The sequence below is a fragment of the Colobus angolensis genome, unplaced genomic scaffold (assembly GCF_000951035.1).
Source record: "Colobus angolensis palliatus isolate OR3802 unplaced genomic scaffold, Cang.pa_1.0 Scaffold158, whole genome shotgun sequence".
NCBI lineage: Eukaryota > Metazoa > Chordata > Mammalia > Primates > Cercopithecidae > Colobus > Colobus angolensis.
Genome location: NW_012114688.1, coordinates 1,476,154 through 1,495,356, shown reverse-complemented (window position 1 = coordinate 1,495,356; position 19,203 = coordinate 1,476,154). Strand labels below are relative to the sequence as shown.

At 36.2% G+C, this 19,203-nt stretch overlaps 1 protein-coding gene across 12 annotated transcripts in view; it reads right to left on the bottom strand.

Moving 5' to 3' along the window:
* Positions 1 to 19,203, bottom strand: part of MIER1 (mesoderm induction early response 1, transcriptional regulator) — a 67,801-nt gene that overhangs the window by 8,088 nt on the left and 40,510 nt on the right. For all 12 annotated transcript variants that reach the window (XM_011936861.1, XM_011936860.1, XM_011936866.1 and 9 more), the window contains 5 exons: positions 16,394 to 16,466; positions 9,317 to 9,468; positions 8,545 to 8,626; positions 7,315 to 7,409; positions 3,594 to 3,721 (listed from right to left, as the gene is read on the bottom strand). In XM_011936861.1, coding sequence (XP_011792251.1) covers positions 3,594 to 3,721; positions 7,315 to 7,409; positions 8,545 to 8,626; positions 9,317 to 9,468; positions 16,394 to 16,466 — 530 coding nt within the window. The remainder of the gene's footprint in view (positions 1 to 3,593; positions 3,722 to 7,314; positions 7,410 to 8,544; positions 8,627 to 9,316; positions 9,469 to 16,393; positions 16,467 to 19,203) is intronic.

Below are 19,203 nucleotides of genomic sequence, written 5' to 3'. Positions count from 1 at the left end.
CAATTAGATGGTCTTGAAGACCTATAAATCTACATAGAATTAAATTATATGGTCTTGAAGACCTCTTGAGCTTTATGCTAATCATCATAATTATAGAAAAATTACGTAACAAATTTGAAGCACACAGACATAAGTGTGATGAGTCCCAAAAGGACTTCAGGTGCTAAGGCTAACAGAAGATGCATGATGACGAACTGCTGGAAATAAATATGTTATGGTGGGAATGGATAATATGAAGGAAGTTAAAAGCCAAAGCAAGGCCTGGCATGGTGGCTCACACCTGTCATCCCAGCACTTTGGGAGGCCGAGGTGGATGGATCACCTGAGGTTGGGAGTTTGAGACCAGCCTGACCAACATGGAGAAACCCCGTCTCTACTAAAAATACAAAATTAGCTGGGTGTGGTGGCGCATGCCCGTAGTCCCAGCTACTTGGGAGGCAGAGGCAGTAGAATCACTTCAACCCAGGAGGTGGAAGTTGCAGTGAGCCGAGATCATGCCACTGCAGTCCAGCAGCCTGGGCAACAGGGTGAGACTCCATCTTAAAAAAAAAAAAAAAAAAAAAGGCCAAAGCAAAGGAAATAAGAGTTGATATCAAAATCATTTTTAATTTCTGGATACAGTCCATAATTCTGTGGAAGGATAGTAATTATTATCAATATTTCCTAAAGATTAACAGCATCCAGAATGTTCAGGAAAGGGCAGAATCAGACAAACCATCCAGAAAGCTGAAGCAGCATTCGGGTAACCAAAGTTACGCTGAGTTAATTTTTAGTTTGTGGAAAAATTACTTGGAAAGCTGAATATTTTACAATGAAATCTCCAATAGGGCTCCCAATTCTTCCAGGTAGTAAATAGGGACAATGTGTAGCAGAATCTTTCAAAGGCTGTTTGTGGGCAGAAAAGGGGAAAATGTGTTTCATTCTGGTGAACAAATGGAAGGTCAACAATTTAATGAAAAAATGAACAAATGACTTTCAGGATAATGTGCTCTGAATTATGGATTTTGACCTAAAAAGGAGGATGAGAAAATTCACTCAAATGTCTCTCTGAACACATTAGCTTAATGTTTTAGGAAGTCACTTAAAGTGCTGCTATTAACAGGAAGAGATGGTTCTGGAAGCAAATCAGAAAAATTTATCCCTCTCTGGAAAGAAATGTACTATTTGGTCACTGCTTCTTATAGAAGACATAACACAGCTAAAAGGGAAGAGTCTCAATACAAAAGTATGATTCTTTCAGTTAAATAAACTTTATTAAAAAAACCCAGTGGGGCTACAACTGAAGCCTACAAAACCATGGTATTCCTGCCTAAGGGAAAAACACATTAGTTCACTTCATACCATTATACCAGTGACCACTATTAAGATATTGTTTACTTTTAACTGTGGCCACTCTACCTACAGAATATTTAACCTTAAGAGTCATCAAAGTTACAGATAAAAGTATCTTCAAAAAGTTTTCAGAAGCTACAGGGAGATCATTAGAGAAATCAGAACATTTGGTGGCACATCCCTACCTAACCTGTTGAGCTTGACATCACAGAGGACCAACTAAGCCAGCCCACACTTTGGTGATGCTTTCTGAAAGAGAAAACTGGATGAACCATGGGTCTGACCCAGCATGGCCGTTCTTATGTGGTTACTGCTGATGATTACAGACTGACTGTAGCTCATGTGTGAACATTATTTCTGAAATGGTTGAAAAAAATAAAAGATGTTACTATTGCTTTTCCCTATATAACAGCTTGAAAACCATGACTATTTTAAGATATATCTGCAGACTAGATAGCTAGCTATATCTAATTCTACATTATTATGCTTGAATACTAATAAAAAAATTAACTATAAATTTAATATTAAGCAATGAGATAAAATTTGGAATACTGCTATTTATGAAATTCCACTTTAGCAATCACCAGCTTTGAATAATGGGGGATGATGTACACAGTCCATTGTCCCATGATTTCCAAGGGTGAATCATACCCATTTATCCCCTTTCAGATTATTTTACTGTGGGCTTTACAGCATTTGACCTTCTAAGGAAGTGACCAGCAGAGATACCTACAAATGAACTTGACAAACAAAGAGTGCAATCTAGGACTCTGAAGAGCAAGATCAAATAAGCATACAAGCACATCTTTCTTTTCTTTTCTTTTTTTTTGGAGACGGAGGTTCATTCTGTTGCCCAGGCTGAAGTGCAGTGGCGTGATCTCAGCTCACTGCAACCTCCGTCTCCTGGGTTCAAGTAATTCTTCTGCCTCAGTCTCCCGAGTAGCTCAGACTACAGGCGTGCACCATCATGTCCGGCTAATTTCTGTATTTTTAGTAGAGACGGGGTTTCACCATGTTTGTCAAGCTAGTCTCGAACTCGTGACCTTATGATCCACCCGCCTTGGCCTCCCAAAGTGCTGGGATTACCGCAGTGAGCCACTGCACCCAGCCCAAGCACATCTTTTAAAGGTAATTATTTGGTCAGCTTTAAGAACATCTTTACTGGAGAACCTTGAATAAGTCACAGCTTTGCATTACTTTTTAATTCTGTAAACATTAGGGAATAATTAAGGACAGTACTGTAAAGTTAATTCCACCATAACAATCACCATTTTAAAGCAATTCATGAGAGAGAAGGGGTTCAATACTCTTTCTATTTAAGTAACAAATTGCCAGTGGTAGTGGAATGTTTCACTCCAAAGCTAGACTGAATGAGGTGGAAGACAATAAATTCTCTTAACGTGGGAATAAATTAGGCATATCAGACATTTTACATAAAGAATGGATTTAACAACCTGTATCTGTCACTGGGACTAAGCTAGAGTTGCATTACTAATTCTCAAATATTACTTGTTAGAGGAAAATTTCAGGAAAGCTAGGAAAAGGAAAGTCACCATATACATGTTTTTTTTCCTCTATAAAAAACTGTATGCCAGATGCAGTGGCTCAAGCCTGTAATCCCAGCACTTTAGGAGGCCGAGACAGGTGCATCATTTGAGGTCAGGACTTCAAGACAGCCTGGTCGACACAGTGAAACCCCGTCTCTAATAAAAATTCAAAAATTAGCCAGGCATCATGGCGGGCACCTGTAATCCCAGCTACTCGGGAGGCTGAGGCAGGAGAACCGCCTGAAGCCAACAGACGGAGGCTGCAGGGAGCTGAGATTGCACCATTGCATTCCAACCTGGGCAACAGATCAAGACTACGTCTCAAAAAAAAAAAGATTAAAACTGTATGTGCTTATACTGAATGGAACTGAATTTAAGAAAAACATGGTTTCATAGCTGTTCTGATCCATTTCTTCTCAATGGTGTATTAAAAATATACATTCTAAATCTTGCTTTAATGATATGCTTGTCTCATAATATGAACTGTAGTTTACAATATTTCATAAGACACTGAAAAGTCTAAATGCCTTATTTATGAAGATATAATAGATGGTAAAGTTTAATGTAATTATAAAAGCAAGATTGTATCACTTCTCGGCCTTCTGGTTAAGATCAAGTATATAAAAGCAAGATTATCAAAATCATAACTCAAGAAAAATCTAGAAAAGCTTAGCAAAAATGTATATATAGCTCTTAAGGAAAAAATTAACTCACGTTACACCAGGATGAAGATTATATTTCTTTTTTCCAAATCGTGTTTGCTGAGCAAAGAAATCATAACGTTCAGATTTTTTCCACATGTAATAGAATGCTACACATTCACCAACTGACCTTGTTCGGACCTATAAGAAACAATTGCTTGTTTTTAAGAATCTCCTTTTTAACAAAGTTACCTCATGATAAACATCTGAAGTTTGAAAATAAATTTGGCTAGTTCTTAACTGATATATAATCCTATATATAAAATACAACACTGTAGCTATGTTGAAAGCTATTCTTTCTAAACGTCTATTAAGAGAACTAATATATTGGCAACAGGTCTTCAGATATACAGCACTGTGCTTTTTAAAAGGCTACCATCATCCTAATTTACTAGAAAAATATACTCCTATATTAAAAATGCGTGGAAGTTGGCGGGGTGTGGTGGCTCACGCCTGTAATCCCGGCACTTTGGGAGGCTGAGGGGGGTGGATCACGAGGTCAGGAGTTTTAAGACCAGCCTGGCCAAGATGGTGAAACCCTGACTACTAAAAATACAAAAATTAGCCCGGCGTGGTGGCAGGTGCCTGTAATCCCAGGTACTCGGGAGGCTGAGGCAGGAGAATCACTTGAACCCCGGGGGGCTGGGGGTGGGGACAGAGGGTGCGTTAAGCTGAGATCACGCCACCGCACTCCTACCTGGGTGACAGAATGAGACTCTGTCTCAAAAAAAAAAAAAAAAAAAAAAAAAAAGCCTAGAAGTGGCATTCAGGTTAAAATAAATGTTATGAACAGTTTGCTAATACTTTTACTCACAGAGTACGAGTACCTAGAGAGTGTATCTTTATATTCCCTTTTGATAAATTCTCTTACTAGTCCCAACAGCAATCGAGACTCAGTTAATTTACTCTCTAGAAAGTCTGGGAAGATGCCACAGTGAGTTAAAAGTATAATAACGCTAATGCTTTGTTTACTAAGTTAACTCTTGTGGCTTACTTTGCTGTACCTATTTGTGCAACTGAATGATTCCCCTCACATAATGTTAAATGCCTACGGAATTAAATCATGCTGACAGAATCCCTTTTTGCTACTTAGCCACCAGGAGAGCTGGTGGTAGGGGTGATGTACATACATAAAATGCTGAGGATTTAGGGCTGATGTATAAATAAAATACTGGTAACTTTTTTCCTTTTTTTTCTTTTCTTTTTTTTCCGAGACAAGAGTCATGCTCTGTTGCCCAGGCTGGAGTGCAGTGGCACCAAACCAGTAACTGCAGCCTTGTCCTCCCAGGCTCAAGCAAAACCTCCTGCCTCAGCCCCTCAATAACTGGGACCACAGGTGCAAGGCACCACACTCTGGTAATTTTTCTATTTTTTGTAGAGATGGGGTTTTGCCATGTTGCCTAGGCTGTTCTTGAACTCCTGGGTTCAAGCAATCTGCCTGCCTCAACCTCCCAAAGTACTGAAATAACAGGTATGAGCCACTGCACCAGCAATACTAACAATTTAAAAGGAAATCCTGTGTGTGTATGTGTTTTGGATGCAACATACTTCTTCATCCCATAAATTTCTGCTCTTGAAGTAAATATTCTGTAGCACTGATTGCACCTGAAGGACAAATGTTGATGATACTCTCCCTTACCCAACATATATTTTGCTTTCTTCCCCTGTTTGCACTTTACAGCTCTGATCCATACTGCTCTGAGATTGACAGCAATCAGGACTTTTAAAAAAACCATCCTCTCAAGCTCTTTTTTCGTCTCCTCTAGGATCTTATTTCTAGATAGATTCAAGCTAAGTCAACTGTACTTTACTGAAAGCAAAAAGATAAAGTCATTTTGGGGCGTGCAAAGTTAAGATTACGAAAAATCTTCAACAAAAGCCCTCATAATAGAACTTATGATCAAGATCTGAACTTTAATTCGAGATATAAAAACAAACCTGATATTTTCACTAGAGTACTCTTCTCCTTTTTAAAGAATTACTGTCCTCTTTTTGTTCACTAATTTAGTATATTATGTAGAGGTTGGCTGACTTCTACCTTGTAACATTTAAATGCCACTGTCCCAAATATTTGTAAGAAATCAAGGTTATACTTTTAATACTTATGTTATTTGGCTCTAAGTTTCAAGTCACCTAGTAATTTCTTAGCTCCTTTAAAAAAATCATATTGGTCAGGGTTGTTGCTGCTTGTTACATCAGCTATCATTCCAGGAGTCCCTTCCTTAGGTAATTCAGCATGGTTTGGTTTAGAATGTTTTAATTCAAGCAGAAGTGCTAAAAAACAACAACAACAACAAATCTCATCCAAAAATGTTGGCCCTTTCAATCATGAAACAATGAACTTTTTTCTTTTTTAATCAAAAACATACATGGCCAGTCACATAATGCACCCTTTTCTTGAATGTTAACTATATTTGAGGTTATCAGATGATATGAACACAATATTAGGGGTATACAATTTTGAAATTACATTGTCTTCTAAGTTATCCTAAATGCTAAAACTAAAAATTTATCTATTAGTGTTATCTGCGGTAAACTGCCAACATTCAACAAAATAGTTAAGAAAGAACTAGTTGGGAGTGGGGCTCTTCACTGCCCAGTTCCTGCTTTTTTAAAAAAAAAACAAAAAAAAAAAGAACAACAATAAACTAGTTAATGCACGACAAAATTTAAGAAATGAACCCACAGGGTTTGTAAATAACTTTTATTAATAACAAAAAATATTAAATATGTGTCAAAAAAATCAACTGGATACAATCCAATTACACCCAGATGTATAAAAAGAGAGATGTGGTAGAAGACTATTCAGAGTCTCAGATATAAGCCCAGGTACTTTCAACAAGGTCCTGGACAAGCTACGACACAAAACTTAGAAGCTATCTTTAAGGAATTACATAAACCAATACCCTTGTCATTTCTACTAACTAAAAATAATGTGATAATCATAAGCCTAGGAATTTCCTACATTTAATCTCCAAGACTTTAATTCTGCCTGTCCTAATCTGTTGTCCTAATGTGTTACTCATGGAAACAACACATTTTTCTATTCTATATAATTATATAGTTACTATTAAAAATCATACCTAATTTCAGTTATAAGAATTAAGCCCTAAAACAAATCTGTAAGTAATTATAAAGTTATTTGGAGTATAAATTACATGACTGATATTATCAACATGAAATGTTATATGTTAAGTAAAATCCTCAAATTATAACTATAAGAATATAAAGCTGATTTATTGACACAGAAGCTTCTAGAAAATTAAATTAAATGTTGACTAAAACTAAGTTAAATATTAAGTATTTGATTTTAGACCACTCAGGATTTAAGCAAATGTAATAAATATTTTAATTGCAAATAATGTCATGTTGAAAGTGCTTTAAAGTTTCCAAATTATTTCAAAGGCCCTCCATAAAATATTTAGTCACAGACTATGGAAAACAGCTATAAAGAATTGCATTGCACATACACACCCCAACTACAAGATGATTAACATGCTTGTAAATGAGTGCAATTCTTAAACACCTGCAATATGATGCACTGAAAACAGTCACCAACAGGTAATTATAGGTTAGGAAGTACAGGCAGCTTTACTGTAATTACTCACTAAATACCAAAATACTGTCATATTAATGATGAAACCTTTAACACTAGACAACATAGCAAATGAAGACACATGACCATTTGAGTTGTTTAAATTTCTTTTTGCAAAAAAGAGATTATCATTACTTACTTTATTAGCCTGAATCAAATGAAAGTCCTTTCCATAGGCCTTCAGCCCTTGTTCAAAATTTCTACACTCTTCCTCTGTCCAAACAGATAATTCCTCTGACAAGATGGGAGGAACAAAATGTTAGGCAATATTCCCCCAAATATTGCATAAAACAAAACTACAAATGAAAACTTAACTTTCTGGTAAAAATGAGGGAAACATTTTACTCCTGAGCTCTATTACTAATTGTTGCAAAAGATAAAGTGACAACAATTCCTTATTTAATAAGATTTTGAATGATTTGGTCCCTACCTCTCAAGCTTCAACTTGGGCCACTGTCTTCTTAATGCTTCATGATCAAACTATCTTAGCGCACCTTTCAATTCCTTAAATTTGCCACGTTCTTTCTTACTTCAGACTTTGTGCATGGCGTCTCTCCTTTGCCTATAATTATTTCTTGCCTCCACCTCATCCCCTTTCACTGAGATAATTCTTTCCCATCCCAACACAAATATCACTTCATTCTGAATGCTTTCCCTAAAAGCACTACCCTCTCCCCCAGCTAGGTTAAGTCCCATTACTACAGGTTTCAATAGCACCCTCTAATTTTCCTTGAAGAATTCATCAGCTATTTTCCAGTTTCCCTACCTAAGCTCTAAGCACCACAAGGGGAAGGGACTTTGCTTATAGTTCCATCCTCAGAACTCAGAAGGCACTCAAATTTTTGTTAAATAAATATCTCTCATTTGTTACTTAAATATATATATATAAGTAGTAATCTCAGTGAAGGGGGGTAGGAGCCACATTTAGTATAAAAAAGAAAAATCCAAATTTTAGTCATGGCTTCATTACTGATGAATTATGTTTGCTTTAGCCAAGTTACTTTAGTTCAGAGATCTCAGGCTCATCAATTTTTACCTTTAAGTAAAGGTATTATCTGTCATACTACCTAGTTCACAGAGCAATTATCAAGATCAAATAAGAAAATATTTATAAATATGCCTTGAATGCATAATACAGTATAAATTTTTACATTTTTACTTACATGATCGTATTTTCCCACAAAGAAGGAAGGAACAATCTTAATCCCACTCCCCATAACGACTTGTATAATACTTGGTATTTTGTAAATATTTATCAAACTCAGAAAAATCAGTATTATTAAGTTTAGGCTATTATACCTAGGTGAACTGAAAAGCTTAATTTTAAAATTTCTGCCAAATCATGAAAATAAATAAAAACTATACTTACCTCTAGCTGCTTTTACATTAAATCTTAATCTTCTCAGTGCTTCTTCTGTATCAAAATTGCATTTAACCAATTCATATAAAGCCTAGAAAAATAAAAGGCTTGAATATGTGACAAGGACTATAAACAGTTCAATGCTACAAGAGTAAAGGTTTTTCAAAAATCCAGTGTTCTCATTCTTTTTAAGGGCAAATAACTTTAGTGAATAGAACTCCAAAGAAAAACAAGTATGAATTCGATCCTGATAAATTAACTACCTTTAAATATGTACAAAGTAGGATATGTAAAAACTTGGTGGCCATAGTATCCTAGGAACTAAAAATAATTCATTTTATATCAATGAAAATCCCTTCTTTGTGGCTTCTTGAGATTCCTATAATTTTAAACAAATCAGAAAAGAAAAACAATGATTAAAAAGGTAAAAAAGATAGGTTCATGGTAGGCTCTGGTCTTACCATGTACATAACATTATCTGAGGTGAGAATTCCAACTTGATATCCACAGATTCTTAGGGATAGCCAAAGGAATTTTAAAAAGCCTAATGAAAAGTATATACAGGCAAAATAAAACATCAGGTTTTTGTTTCGGTTTTGAGCTTCACACCAATGAAGTCAGTGTGGTAACAAGGGGTATCTTACAGGGATTATAACCTCAGATTCCCTGTTGATAATGTTATAAAAAATATGGTGGACAGAATAACAACAATGCAAGGGACAGCATTTACATGTATAAATGTGTATGGCAAAGTTCTCACAGTTGTTTCTTATTCACATACCTGTTCATTGTCTTTTATGTGAGATCCTTCAGGAATTGCTTCTACACCCTTCTCATCACCTGTTCTTCTAGACGCATCTTTAAGAAATATAATCACTTTATCTTCTGGTAAGTACTCAGGGTCCCACAGGAGCTGATCATCATTTTCATATACTAAATTAGTAAAAGAGAGTGTTAAAAAAAATTTCTAAAAACTGACAGAGTCTGTGTTAAATAAACATATTACTAAATAAACAACTCAGAGCCAAATGTTGAGAACTGAGGTATAGTGTGGTTCTACTGCTTGCCTGACTTCTTTCTTGGGCAACAACTATAGTTTAAGTGAATTAAACAATTTAAACAAAGAGGAGGTACCACTTTATGCCCCCTGCAGATCCAGTCTGACTTTATCTTGAGTTTACCAAATTCCAAGCTCTCTTGGTTTGAATACCATCTCTTGATTTGAATACCATCTCTACCACTTACTATGTGTATTACCTTGGGCAAATTACTTCCCTTCTGTCTCATCTGTGAAAGGAGGTAACAGTAACTCTACCACATAGTTTTAAGGATTTAAAGCACATTACAATCATTCTGGCACATATTAAAATCCTATAATTGTAACTACTGTTTTTGAAAAAATGTCTAGAAGAATGCTCACCAAATGTTAACACTGCTTAATTCCTGGTGGTGGGATTTGAGGTGAATTTTACTTTATATTTTCTGTAATGCTTGAGTGTATAATGTGTATAAATCACTTTCACAAAAACAAGTGATTACTTTTTAAAAGGTATTTAAGTTTCTTCATAATTTCCATTATAAGAAGATTAAAGCCTAAATCTGATTAAAACTCAAAAACTAAGGAAAGGAGGATGACCTAAGACAAATTCTGTGGAATTCTAAATGATAAGAAGAAAACATGGATAAAATTCGAAAGTCACAAATAGAAGAAATATCAAGAATGTAACCTCACAGATGCTAAGGGAAGAGAGTGTTTCAAAGAAAAGCTTCAAAGACTGGTTAAATTCTGTTGAGTGATGAGGATGAGAACTGAAAAGGTTATGCCAGCTTTACTAACAAGAAGGTGAATGCTGTGAGAACTTTCTGTAGAGAGATGGAAGCAGAAGCCACATTGGATAAGATTGAAAATTGAAAGTGAAGAAATAAGACTGTTGAAAAGTTTAGTTATGATAGAGATAGGGGAGTAGCTAGAGAGTAGAGTAGAAGAAAGTTTTTATGTTGTTTTGGTTTGTTTTCAAAGATGAGGCAAACGTGTAAATGCCAACAGGAAGGAGCCAGCCTGAGAAACATTTTGACTTTTATTATGAAAAGAAATTAGCAGCTAATTAAGCATATCCTATGTACCAGGCAATGAATTTTTTTTTCAGATGAAGTCTCGCTCTGTTGCCCAGGCTGGAGAGCAGTGGTTCGATCTCGGCTCACTGCAACCTCCGCCTCCCAGAGTAGCTGGGACTACAGGCATGTGCCACCACACCCGGCTAATTTTTTGATTTTTTAGTAGAGACAGAGTTTCACATGTTAGCCAGGATGGTTCTCGATCTCCTGACCCCATGATCCGGTTCTCGATCCGACCCCGTCACCCGCCCACCTCGGCCTCCCAAAGTGCTGGGATTACTACAGGTGTGAGCCACCGCGCCCAGCCGTATTATTTTCACACAAATTATCATGTCCCCTCACCCTCACACACTTCAAAACCTTCTTCTATCTTTCCTTGTTTCCCAAAATACTTTTGTTTAAAGTACAGCTCAAAGGAAAATATTTAGAAAATTTTCCTTAATAAACATCATTCCTTTTCTAATCTGCTGGTACAATCCTAGTTATACCCTAAATTATAAATACAATAAAACTACTATGATAAAATGAATCTGGATATATTGCTATTGATTTCTATTCTCTGCTCAGCCTCTGTTCTCTGCAGACTAAAGTTCTTATATTCTTGGGATCTGTAGGGTAGACAAGGCCATACAAGGAAACCCTAACTCGGAAATAATTCAGCCACCTATTCACTTAGGCACCAAATGTTTACTAAGTGCCTATGGGGCAAGGATCGACCTACTTACTAGTAAGGCTACAAAGATGAGCAAACAAAAGGTTAAAATACACTGTGGCTAGTATAAATGATAACTTACATCAATTTAGGAAAAAGTTAAGTGTAGCGTAGGAGATTTTGTAACCAAAACAGACACAAGTCCAAAGGAGCATGCCTGGAATGTTGTTATAACTAACAAATCATGTTTATTTAACTGTTTGAATTAGGAGTGCTAACCAATGAAGAATATATAATCTGCATGGAGAATAATAAAAAAAGTCAGATGGCAGAGAGAAAAAATTTGTCAGTGTCTCTCCAAGATACTAGGTAAGGAGGTTTCCATGTATCAATGAAAAGGAGAATTCTGATCCATTCGTTAAGTAATCCCTACAATAAAGATATCAGAATATCTTAGTTTTGTGGCACTTAAAAAAAAAAGTCTGTGCTCACGAAACTGATGAGAAATATCTTGTGAAATGTTTTCCACAAGAATGCACTCATCAGCACTGTCCCTTTGACAAGTTTTATTTCTAACAGCATAGTTTACCTAATAGTCTCACAAATTTGGTTTGTGGTATAGGGTATCCTAAGTGGAGACAAATTCTGGGTATCTTGACAAAAGTTTGAGTTTCTAGAACTACAAAGCTGAGGAGTGCCCCTTTACACCACAGCAATCCCTCCAAAGCAATCTCATTCTGCTAAGTTTAGTCTATCCTCCTTACACAAACTAATATACTTAAATTCTCGAAATGAGAAAGCTTCATAAATCACTCATTCCTGAAAAAAATTACATATATATACTTCTAAAATCATGTTAAAATGGAAAATATTAAGTTAGAATTTAAACCATGAAAAAATCAGAACAATTAGACAAGAGAAAGATATAAAGGCAATCCAAATTAAAAAGGAAGAAGTCAAATTATCCCTGTTTACTGATGATAAGATCTTATATTTGGAAAAACCTAAACACTCCACAAAAAACTATTAGAACTGACAAATTCAGTAAAGCTGCAGGATACAAAAATCAACATACAAAAATCAGTAATATTTCTATATGCCACCAACATTCTGAAAAGGAAATCAAAAGACTAATCCCATTTTAAACAGCCACAAATAAAATCAAATACCTAGAAATTAACTAAACAAGCAAAAGATCTCTATAATGACAATTATAAAATATTGACAAAAGAAATTAAAGAGGACACCAAAAAAAAAAAAAAAGGAATGATATTCCACGTTCATGGATTCAAAGAATCAGTGTTGTTAAAATGTCCATACTACCAAAAGCAATCTACAGATTCAATGCAATCCTTATCAAAATACCAATGACATTCTTCACAGAAACAGAAAAAAAAGTTCCTAAAATTTATATGGAACCATAAAAGGCCCAGAATAGCCAAAGCTATCCTAAGCAGAAAGAATAAAACTGGAGGAATCACATTACCTGACTTCGAATGATACTACAGAGCTACAGTAACTAAAATGGCATGTACTGGCATAAAAATAAGACACACAGAACAGAACACAGGACCCAGCAACAAATCATATACCTACAGTGAACTCATTTTTGACAAAGATGCCAAGAATGTACACTGGGAAAAGACAGTCTCTTCAATAAATGTTGCTGGTAAACTGGATATCCATATGCAGAAGAATGGAACTAGACCCCTATCTTTTGTCACATTCAAAAACCGAAATAGATTGAAGACTTACATCTAAGACCTCAAACTATGAAACTGCTACAATAAAATACCGAGGAAAACTCTGCAGGACACTGAACTGAGGGCAAAGATTTCCTGAATAATACCCTAAGAGCACAGGCAACCAAAGTAAAAATAGACAAATAGGATCCATTAACAAGCTTTTGCACAGCAAAGGAAACAATCAACAAAGAGACAACTACAGAATGGGAGAAAATATATGCAAACTACCCATCTTAGAAGGCACTAATAAACAGAACATATAAGGAGCTCAAACAACTCTATTGAAAAAAAGTCTAATAATCTGATTTAAAAATGGGCAAAAGATCTGAATAGATGTTTCTCAAAAGAATACATACAGATGGCAAAAAAAGTGTCCATCAACAGATGAATGCATAAAGAAAATGTGGTACTTACACACAATGGAGTACTATTCAGCCATAAAAAAGAATAAGATCCAGTCATTTGCAACAACATGAATGGAACTGAAGGTCATTATGTTAAGCAAAGAGGCATGGAAAAGACAAACATCCCATGTTCTCACTTATGTGTGGGATCTAAAAATCGAAACAATTGAACCCATGGAGATAGAGCAGAAGGATGGCTACTAGAGGCTGGGAAGGTCGGTGCGGCAAAGGGGTGAGAGAGAGGTAGGGATCATTAATGGGTCCAAAAAATAGAATAACGCCCAGTAGCTGACAGCACAACAGGGTGACCATAATCAATAACTTAATTATACATTTTTAAAGAACTAAAGGAGTATAACTGAATTGTCTGTAACACAAAAGAAAAATGCTTGAGAGGATGCATACACCATTTGCCATGATGTGGTTATTACACATTGCATGCCTGCATCAAGACATCTCATGCACTCCATAATTATATACACCTACTATGTACCCACAAAAATTAAAAATTAAAACTAAGCATAAATAATAAGAAAATGTGATCATTCACTGTTGATATATGATAATACAAACATTAAAATAAAAAGTATACTGCAATAAAACTTTTCAACTATAAATTTATAATAATATAAATACTAAAATATAAACATAAAATAGGTGCTATTATCTTTCATTGTCAAAATTTAAAAGAAATTTAATAAAAAGAAACAAATGTCTAACTTTCAGTTCTTCATTTATTTGCAGAAAAAAAACCTCAATGGAGAACACTGCTAACCACTATATAAGTAAAGCATTAAAACTGACATTTCAATTACAAAAATAAATACAAAAGCCAACAGATCATTTATTTTGGCACACAATCATGTGTTCACAGAACATATCATATGTACAGAATTTCCATATGTAATAAAGTCACTCCATACTGCTAGCTTCAATGTTCCTATATGTTGCAGGAATTACCTTGAGAAATAAGTGGTAGCTATTAAAAATTTAAATGATGTATTAAAACATATTGCTATCACAAAAACTGTACTGGCCTGTGATGTTCCCTTGACTGACTCTGACCTGCTGCTTGCCCTGAGATAGATGCATACTTAGAATATAAAGTAAGTTTTTGGAGAGAATGCTAAAAAGAAATAAACAACAAAAAACTTCTAGTAATATAACTCCAAAGGGTTTCATGTATGTTAAGTTGAAATGTGAAGAAAACTGAAATAAAAGAAATAGATTTGTAGTGCTGAGTGATGTCACACTGCACATGAACTCATTAAACACACACATATGGCCAGGCGCGGTGGCTTCATGCCTATAATCCCAGCACTTTGGGAGGCCTAGGCGGGCAAATGACCTGAGGTCGGGAGTTCAAGACCAGCCTGACCAACATGGAGAAACCCCGCCTGTACCAAAAATACAAAATTAGCCGGGCGTGGTGGTGCATGCCTGTAATCCTAGCTACTTGGGAGGATGAGGCAGGAGAACTGCTTGAACCCAGGAGGCAAAGGTTGTGGTGAGCCAAGATCGCACCATGGCACTCCAGTCTGGGCAACAAGAGCTAAACTCTGTCTCAAAAAAAAAAAATGATACATACACAGCATTCTTTCTGGAACTCACATGAAATGAATAATCTGAAACAGACTCTTTAAAAAAAATCTTCGGCCAGGCGCAATGGCTCACACCTGTAATCCCAGCACTTTGGGAGGCCAAGGAGGGTAGATCACGAGGTCAGGAGATTGAGACTATCCCAGCACTTTGGGAGACTGATGCAGGCATATCACTAGATGAGGAGTTTGAGACCAGCCTGGCCAACATGGCGAAACCCCATCTCTACTAAAAAACACAAAAAAATTAGCTGGGCGTGGTGGCAGACATCTGTAATCCTAGCTACTCAGGATGTTGAGGCAGGAGAAACACTTGAACCCAGGAGGTGGAGGTTGCAGGGAGCCGAGATCATGCCATTGCACTCCAGTCTGGGCAACAAGAGCAAGACTCCGTCTCACAAAAAAAAAAAACAAAAAAACAAACAAAAAAAAACTCCTTCAAGTATTATGTTATTGTAAGTATGACTTACTTCAGGACTTTCAAATGAAATGAAAAAAAAAAAATGCAAAATTTAAGTGTAGAAGTTGTTTTCCCAAATTATTTTTAAAACACAAACATCAAAGTACTCCATTTTTCCTTTTTTCTTTTTTTTTTCAGACGGAGTCTTGCTCTGTCACCCAGACTGGAGTGCAGTGGCGCGATACTGGCTCACTGCAACCTCCGCCTCCCAGGTTCAAGTGATTCTACTGCCTCAGCCTCCTCAGTAGCTGGGATGACAGGCGCGCGCCATGACGCTGGGCTGATTTTTGTATTTTTAGTAAAGATGGAGTTTCACCATGTTGGTCAGGCTGGTCTCGAACTCCTGACTTCGTGATCTGCCTGCATCAGCCTCCCAAAGTGCTGGGATTACAGGCGTGAGCCACTGCACCTGGCCCAAAGCATTCCATTTTAATAAGCATTCCATTTTGCTTACTGAAAGTTTTAGGAGCAAATAAGCTTTTCATATCAGTTATTCACTCTCATTTGTTTTTATGCCTTTCATTGATATAAAATGGATGTTTAAAAACTGAATTATAAAGGTTAGAAAAGGGTTAAAGTTTAGAGTACTGAAAATACAGGAAAAAGGTAAAAAAAAAACTGTTGAGACATTGTAAGTCACTTTTAAAATGAAAAAAAGCATTTGCTTTTTCCTTTTCTGGCTAGGCTTCTATAGACCAAACTGAAAAAATTAAGTAAACATATTCTTCTCACAGAAATAATGAAGGGTTCTCTTTCACAAACCAATGGGGTTACAATGGGGTTACTTAGTAGGCTGTCATGTTCTTATCACATTTTATACACGAAGTAACAGTTCATTACACTGAAAGCATAAATTCAGCTATGTAACTTTACTAATAACCCACCTTTTTCATTTTCTTTGTATCTACAAATGCCAACTGGAATTTCTGCTTGAAACATGGAGCCCACCATAATCTCCTATTTTAAAAATAACATAAAACATTAGTAAGATCTAGTAACAGATTTTATATCCATTTTCTAGCCTTACCATCTTAGTAAACTGTTCCTGGTTTCTCTGTCATAAAATACAAAAACAATTAACTACCTCAGAGGTACCTTTGTGAAGATGAATGACAAATAATGACTGATGAAAATATTAGTAATAATAATGAGGTGAAATGCAACATAAACAATAAATACAAACTTTACTTCAAAATATAGAGACAAAGAAGTGAATTCTGATAACTCCATTAGTAAGATAACTGCAAAACACGTAAAAAACAAAGTCAAATTCAGATATTTTCAGAGTATCTACACTTAAGACAGTGGTCTTAAAATATGATCCCTGGCCAGGCGCGGTGGCTCAAGCCTGTAATCCCAGCACTTTGGGAGGCCGAGACGGGCGGATCACGAGGTCAGGAGATCGAAACCATCCTGGCTAACACGGTGAAACCCCGTCTCTACTAAAAATACAAAAAAATTAGCCGGGCGAGGTGGCAGGCGTCTGTAGTCCCAGCTACTAGGGAGGCTGAGGCAGGAGAATGGCGTGAACCCGGGAGGTGGAGCTTGCAGTGAGCTGAGATCCGGCCACTGCACTCCAGGCTGGGGGCAGAGCGAGACTCTGTCTCACAAAAAAAAAAAAAAAAAAAGAATCTATGAATGAAGGCCCTGGTAGTCAGCACCTCTAAATTACCCAAATGATTCTAACATAAAAACAGGGTTGAGAACATCTGGATTAGTATAAAGATAGGTACTTCCTTTTTCCTGTTCAGTTCTGAACATTTCTTTTCATCTGTTAATTTGTTGTGTAGTACAGGGAAGGGAAGGGAGACAGCTTTGAAGATCATTATATGTAATGTTATCATATATGTAATTTTCCTTTAATCTTTCAAGCAAGCCCCATAAGGCTGACATTGTTATTCCTATACTACATGTAAGAAGATGAAGCTCAAAAATTTGATTTTCTCAGAAGCACACAATTACTAAGTTCTAGAGCTATACCTAAAATTCAGATTTGACTTCAAAACTGTTTCCCCTACCTTAAGTTTCTATAAAAACTCAATTTCGTAAATCTTAAAAAAAAAAAAAAAAAATGAATCTCTGAACCTTGACAATTATTTACAACAACAAAATCACACTGAAAGAAAACAATCTGCATTTACTCTGGCCTGCTTTATTACATAATTTTTTTTCTGAGAAAGGTGTGGTTAATTAATACCCTTTCTGAGTAAGGTATGGGTAATTAATACCCTCCAGCAATGAAGGTGTTCTACCTCTTAGCTTTTGTTCTTGCATTTAAAAAAAAGCACTGAATGCTTAATCAAATACTCTACTAAACACTCCAGATTAAAAAAACAATGTATGTTGAAGATACATAAACGTGAATATGCGGTGGGACAGCAATTTAAAAGGACTCCCACGGTTTCTAGCTTTTTTCATCTTAATTTCTGCTTACTGTAAGAATCAGATTAAAAACAGGATGAAAGAACACTTGCCCAAATGGTTAACACAAATTTAACACAAATTAACTTTTGTGATTAACACAAATTAACTTTTGTGATTCTTGTTTTCTGTCTTGAGTCCCATCATTTGCTCAAATTAACACATACCGCACACTGGGCTAATCTTGTCTCTCAACAAAAATAACATTATTTCTTTTATATAAATGATTTATTTTAACCAGTTCTACATAAAAAAATTTTTTGGGCCGGGCACGGTGGCTCACGCCTGTAATCCCAGCACTCTGGGAGGCTGAGGCGGGTGGATCACGAGGTCAGGAGATTGAGACCATCATAACACGGTGAAACCCCGTCTCTACTAAAAATACAAAAAATTAGCCGGGCGCAGTGGTGGCTGCCTATAGTCCCAGCTACTCCGGAGGCTGAGGCAGGAGAATGGCGTGAACCCGGGAGGCGGAGCTTGCAGTGAGCCGAGATCGCGCCACTGCACTCCAGCCTGGGCGACAGAGCCAGACTCTGTCTCCAAAAAAAAAAAAAAAAATTTTTTTGAAGACATGGGGTCTCACTATGTTGCCCGGCCTGGTCTCAAACTCCTGGGCTGAAGTGATTCCGCCTACCTCAGCCTCCCAAGCTGGGACAACAAAGGAAAACATCATTGCAACCAGCTAATTCTACATAACATTTTGACAAATTTTCCTAAGAGCTCAGTTCTTTTACAATAACTTAAAATTCTTTAACTTAACTGTATAATTAATTATATGCTATATATTTTATAATTAAAAACTAATCTCAATATATTATCTTTAAATTCACTTCAGAAATTAAGTTGTATATAGTTATGAAGAAGCCAAATCTGTTTCTTCACACAATAAGCTTATCAGTTATACATGTCAACATTAAATTCAATCATTTGGAGAGTTTTTCTTTTATAAAGTAATACAGAATGAAAAACTTACAAACTACTAAACAAAATTTACTTAACAAATATCAAAGCCTCCACAATTGCTTTCCATAATATTGAAAAATATATACGTGATACTTTTTACAGGGCAACAAATGCCTAATTCAGCACTACTTCAGGACTAAATCAGAAATGTGGATTTTTGTTTTATTTATTTTTTGTTTTGTTTTATAAAATGAGACAGGGGGCCAGGCGTGGTGGCTCAAGCCTATAATCCTACCACTTTGGGAGGCCGAGACGAGCGGATCATGAGGGCAGGAGATCGAGGCCATCCTGGTTAACATGGTGAAACCCC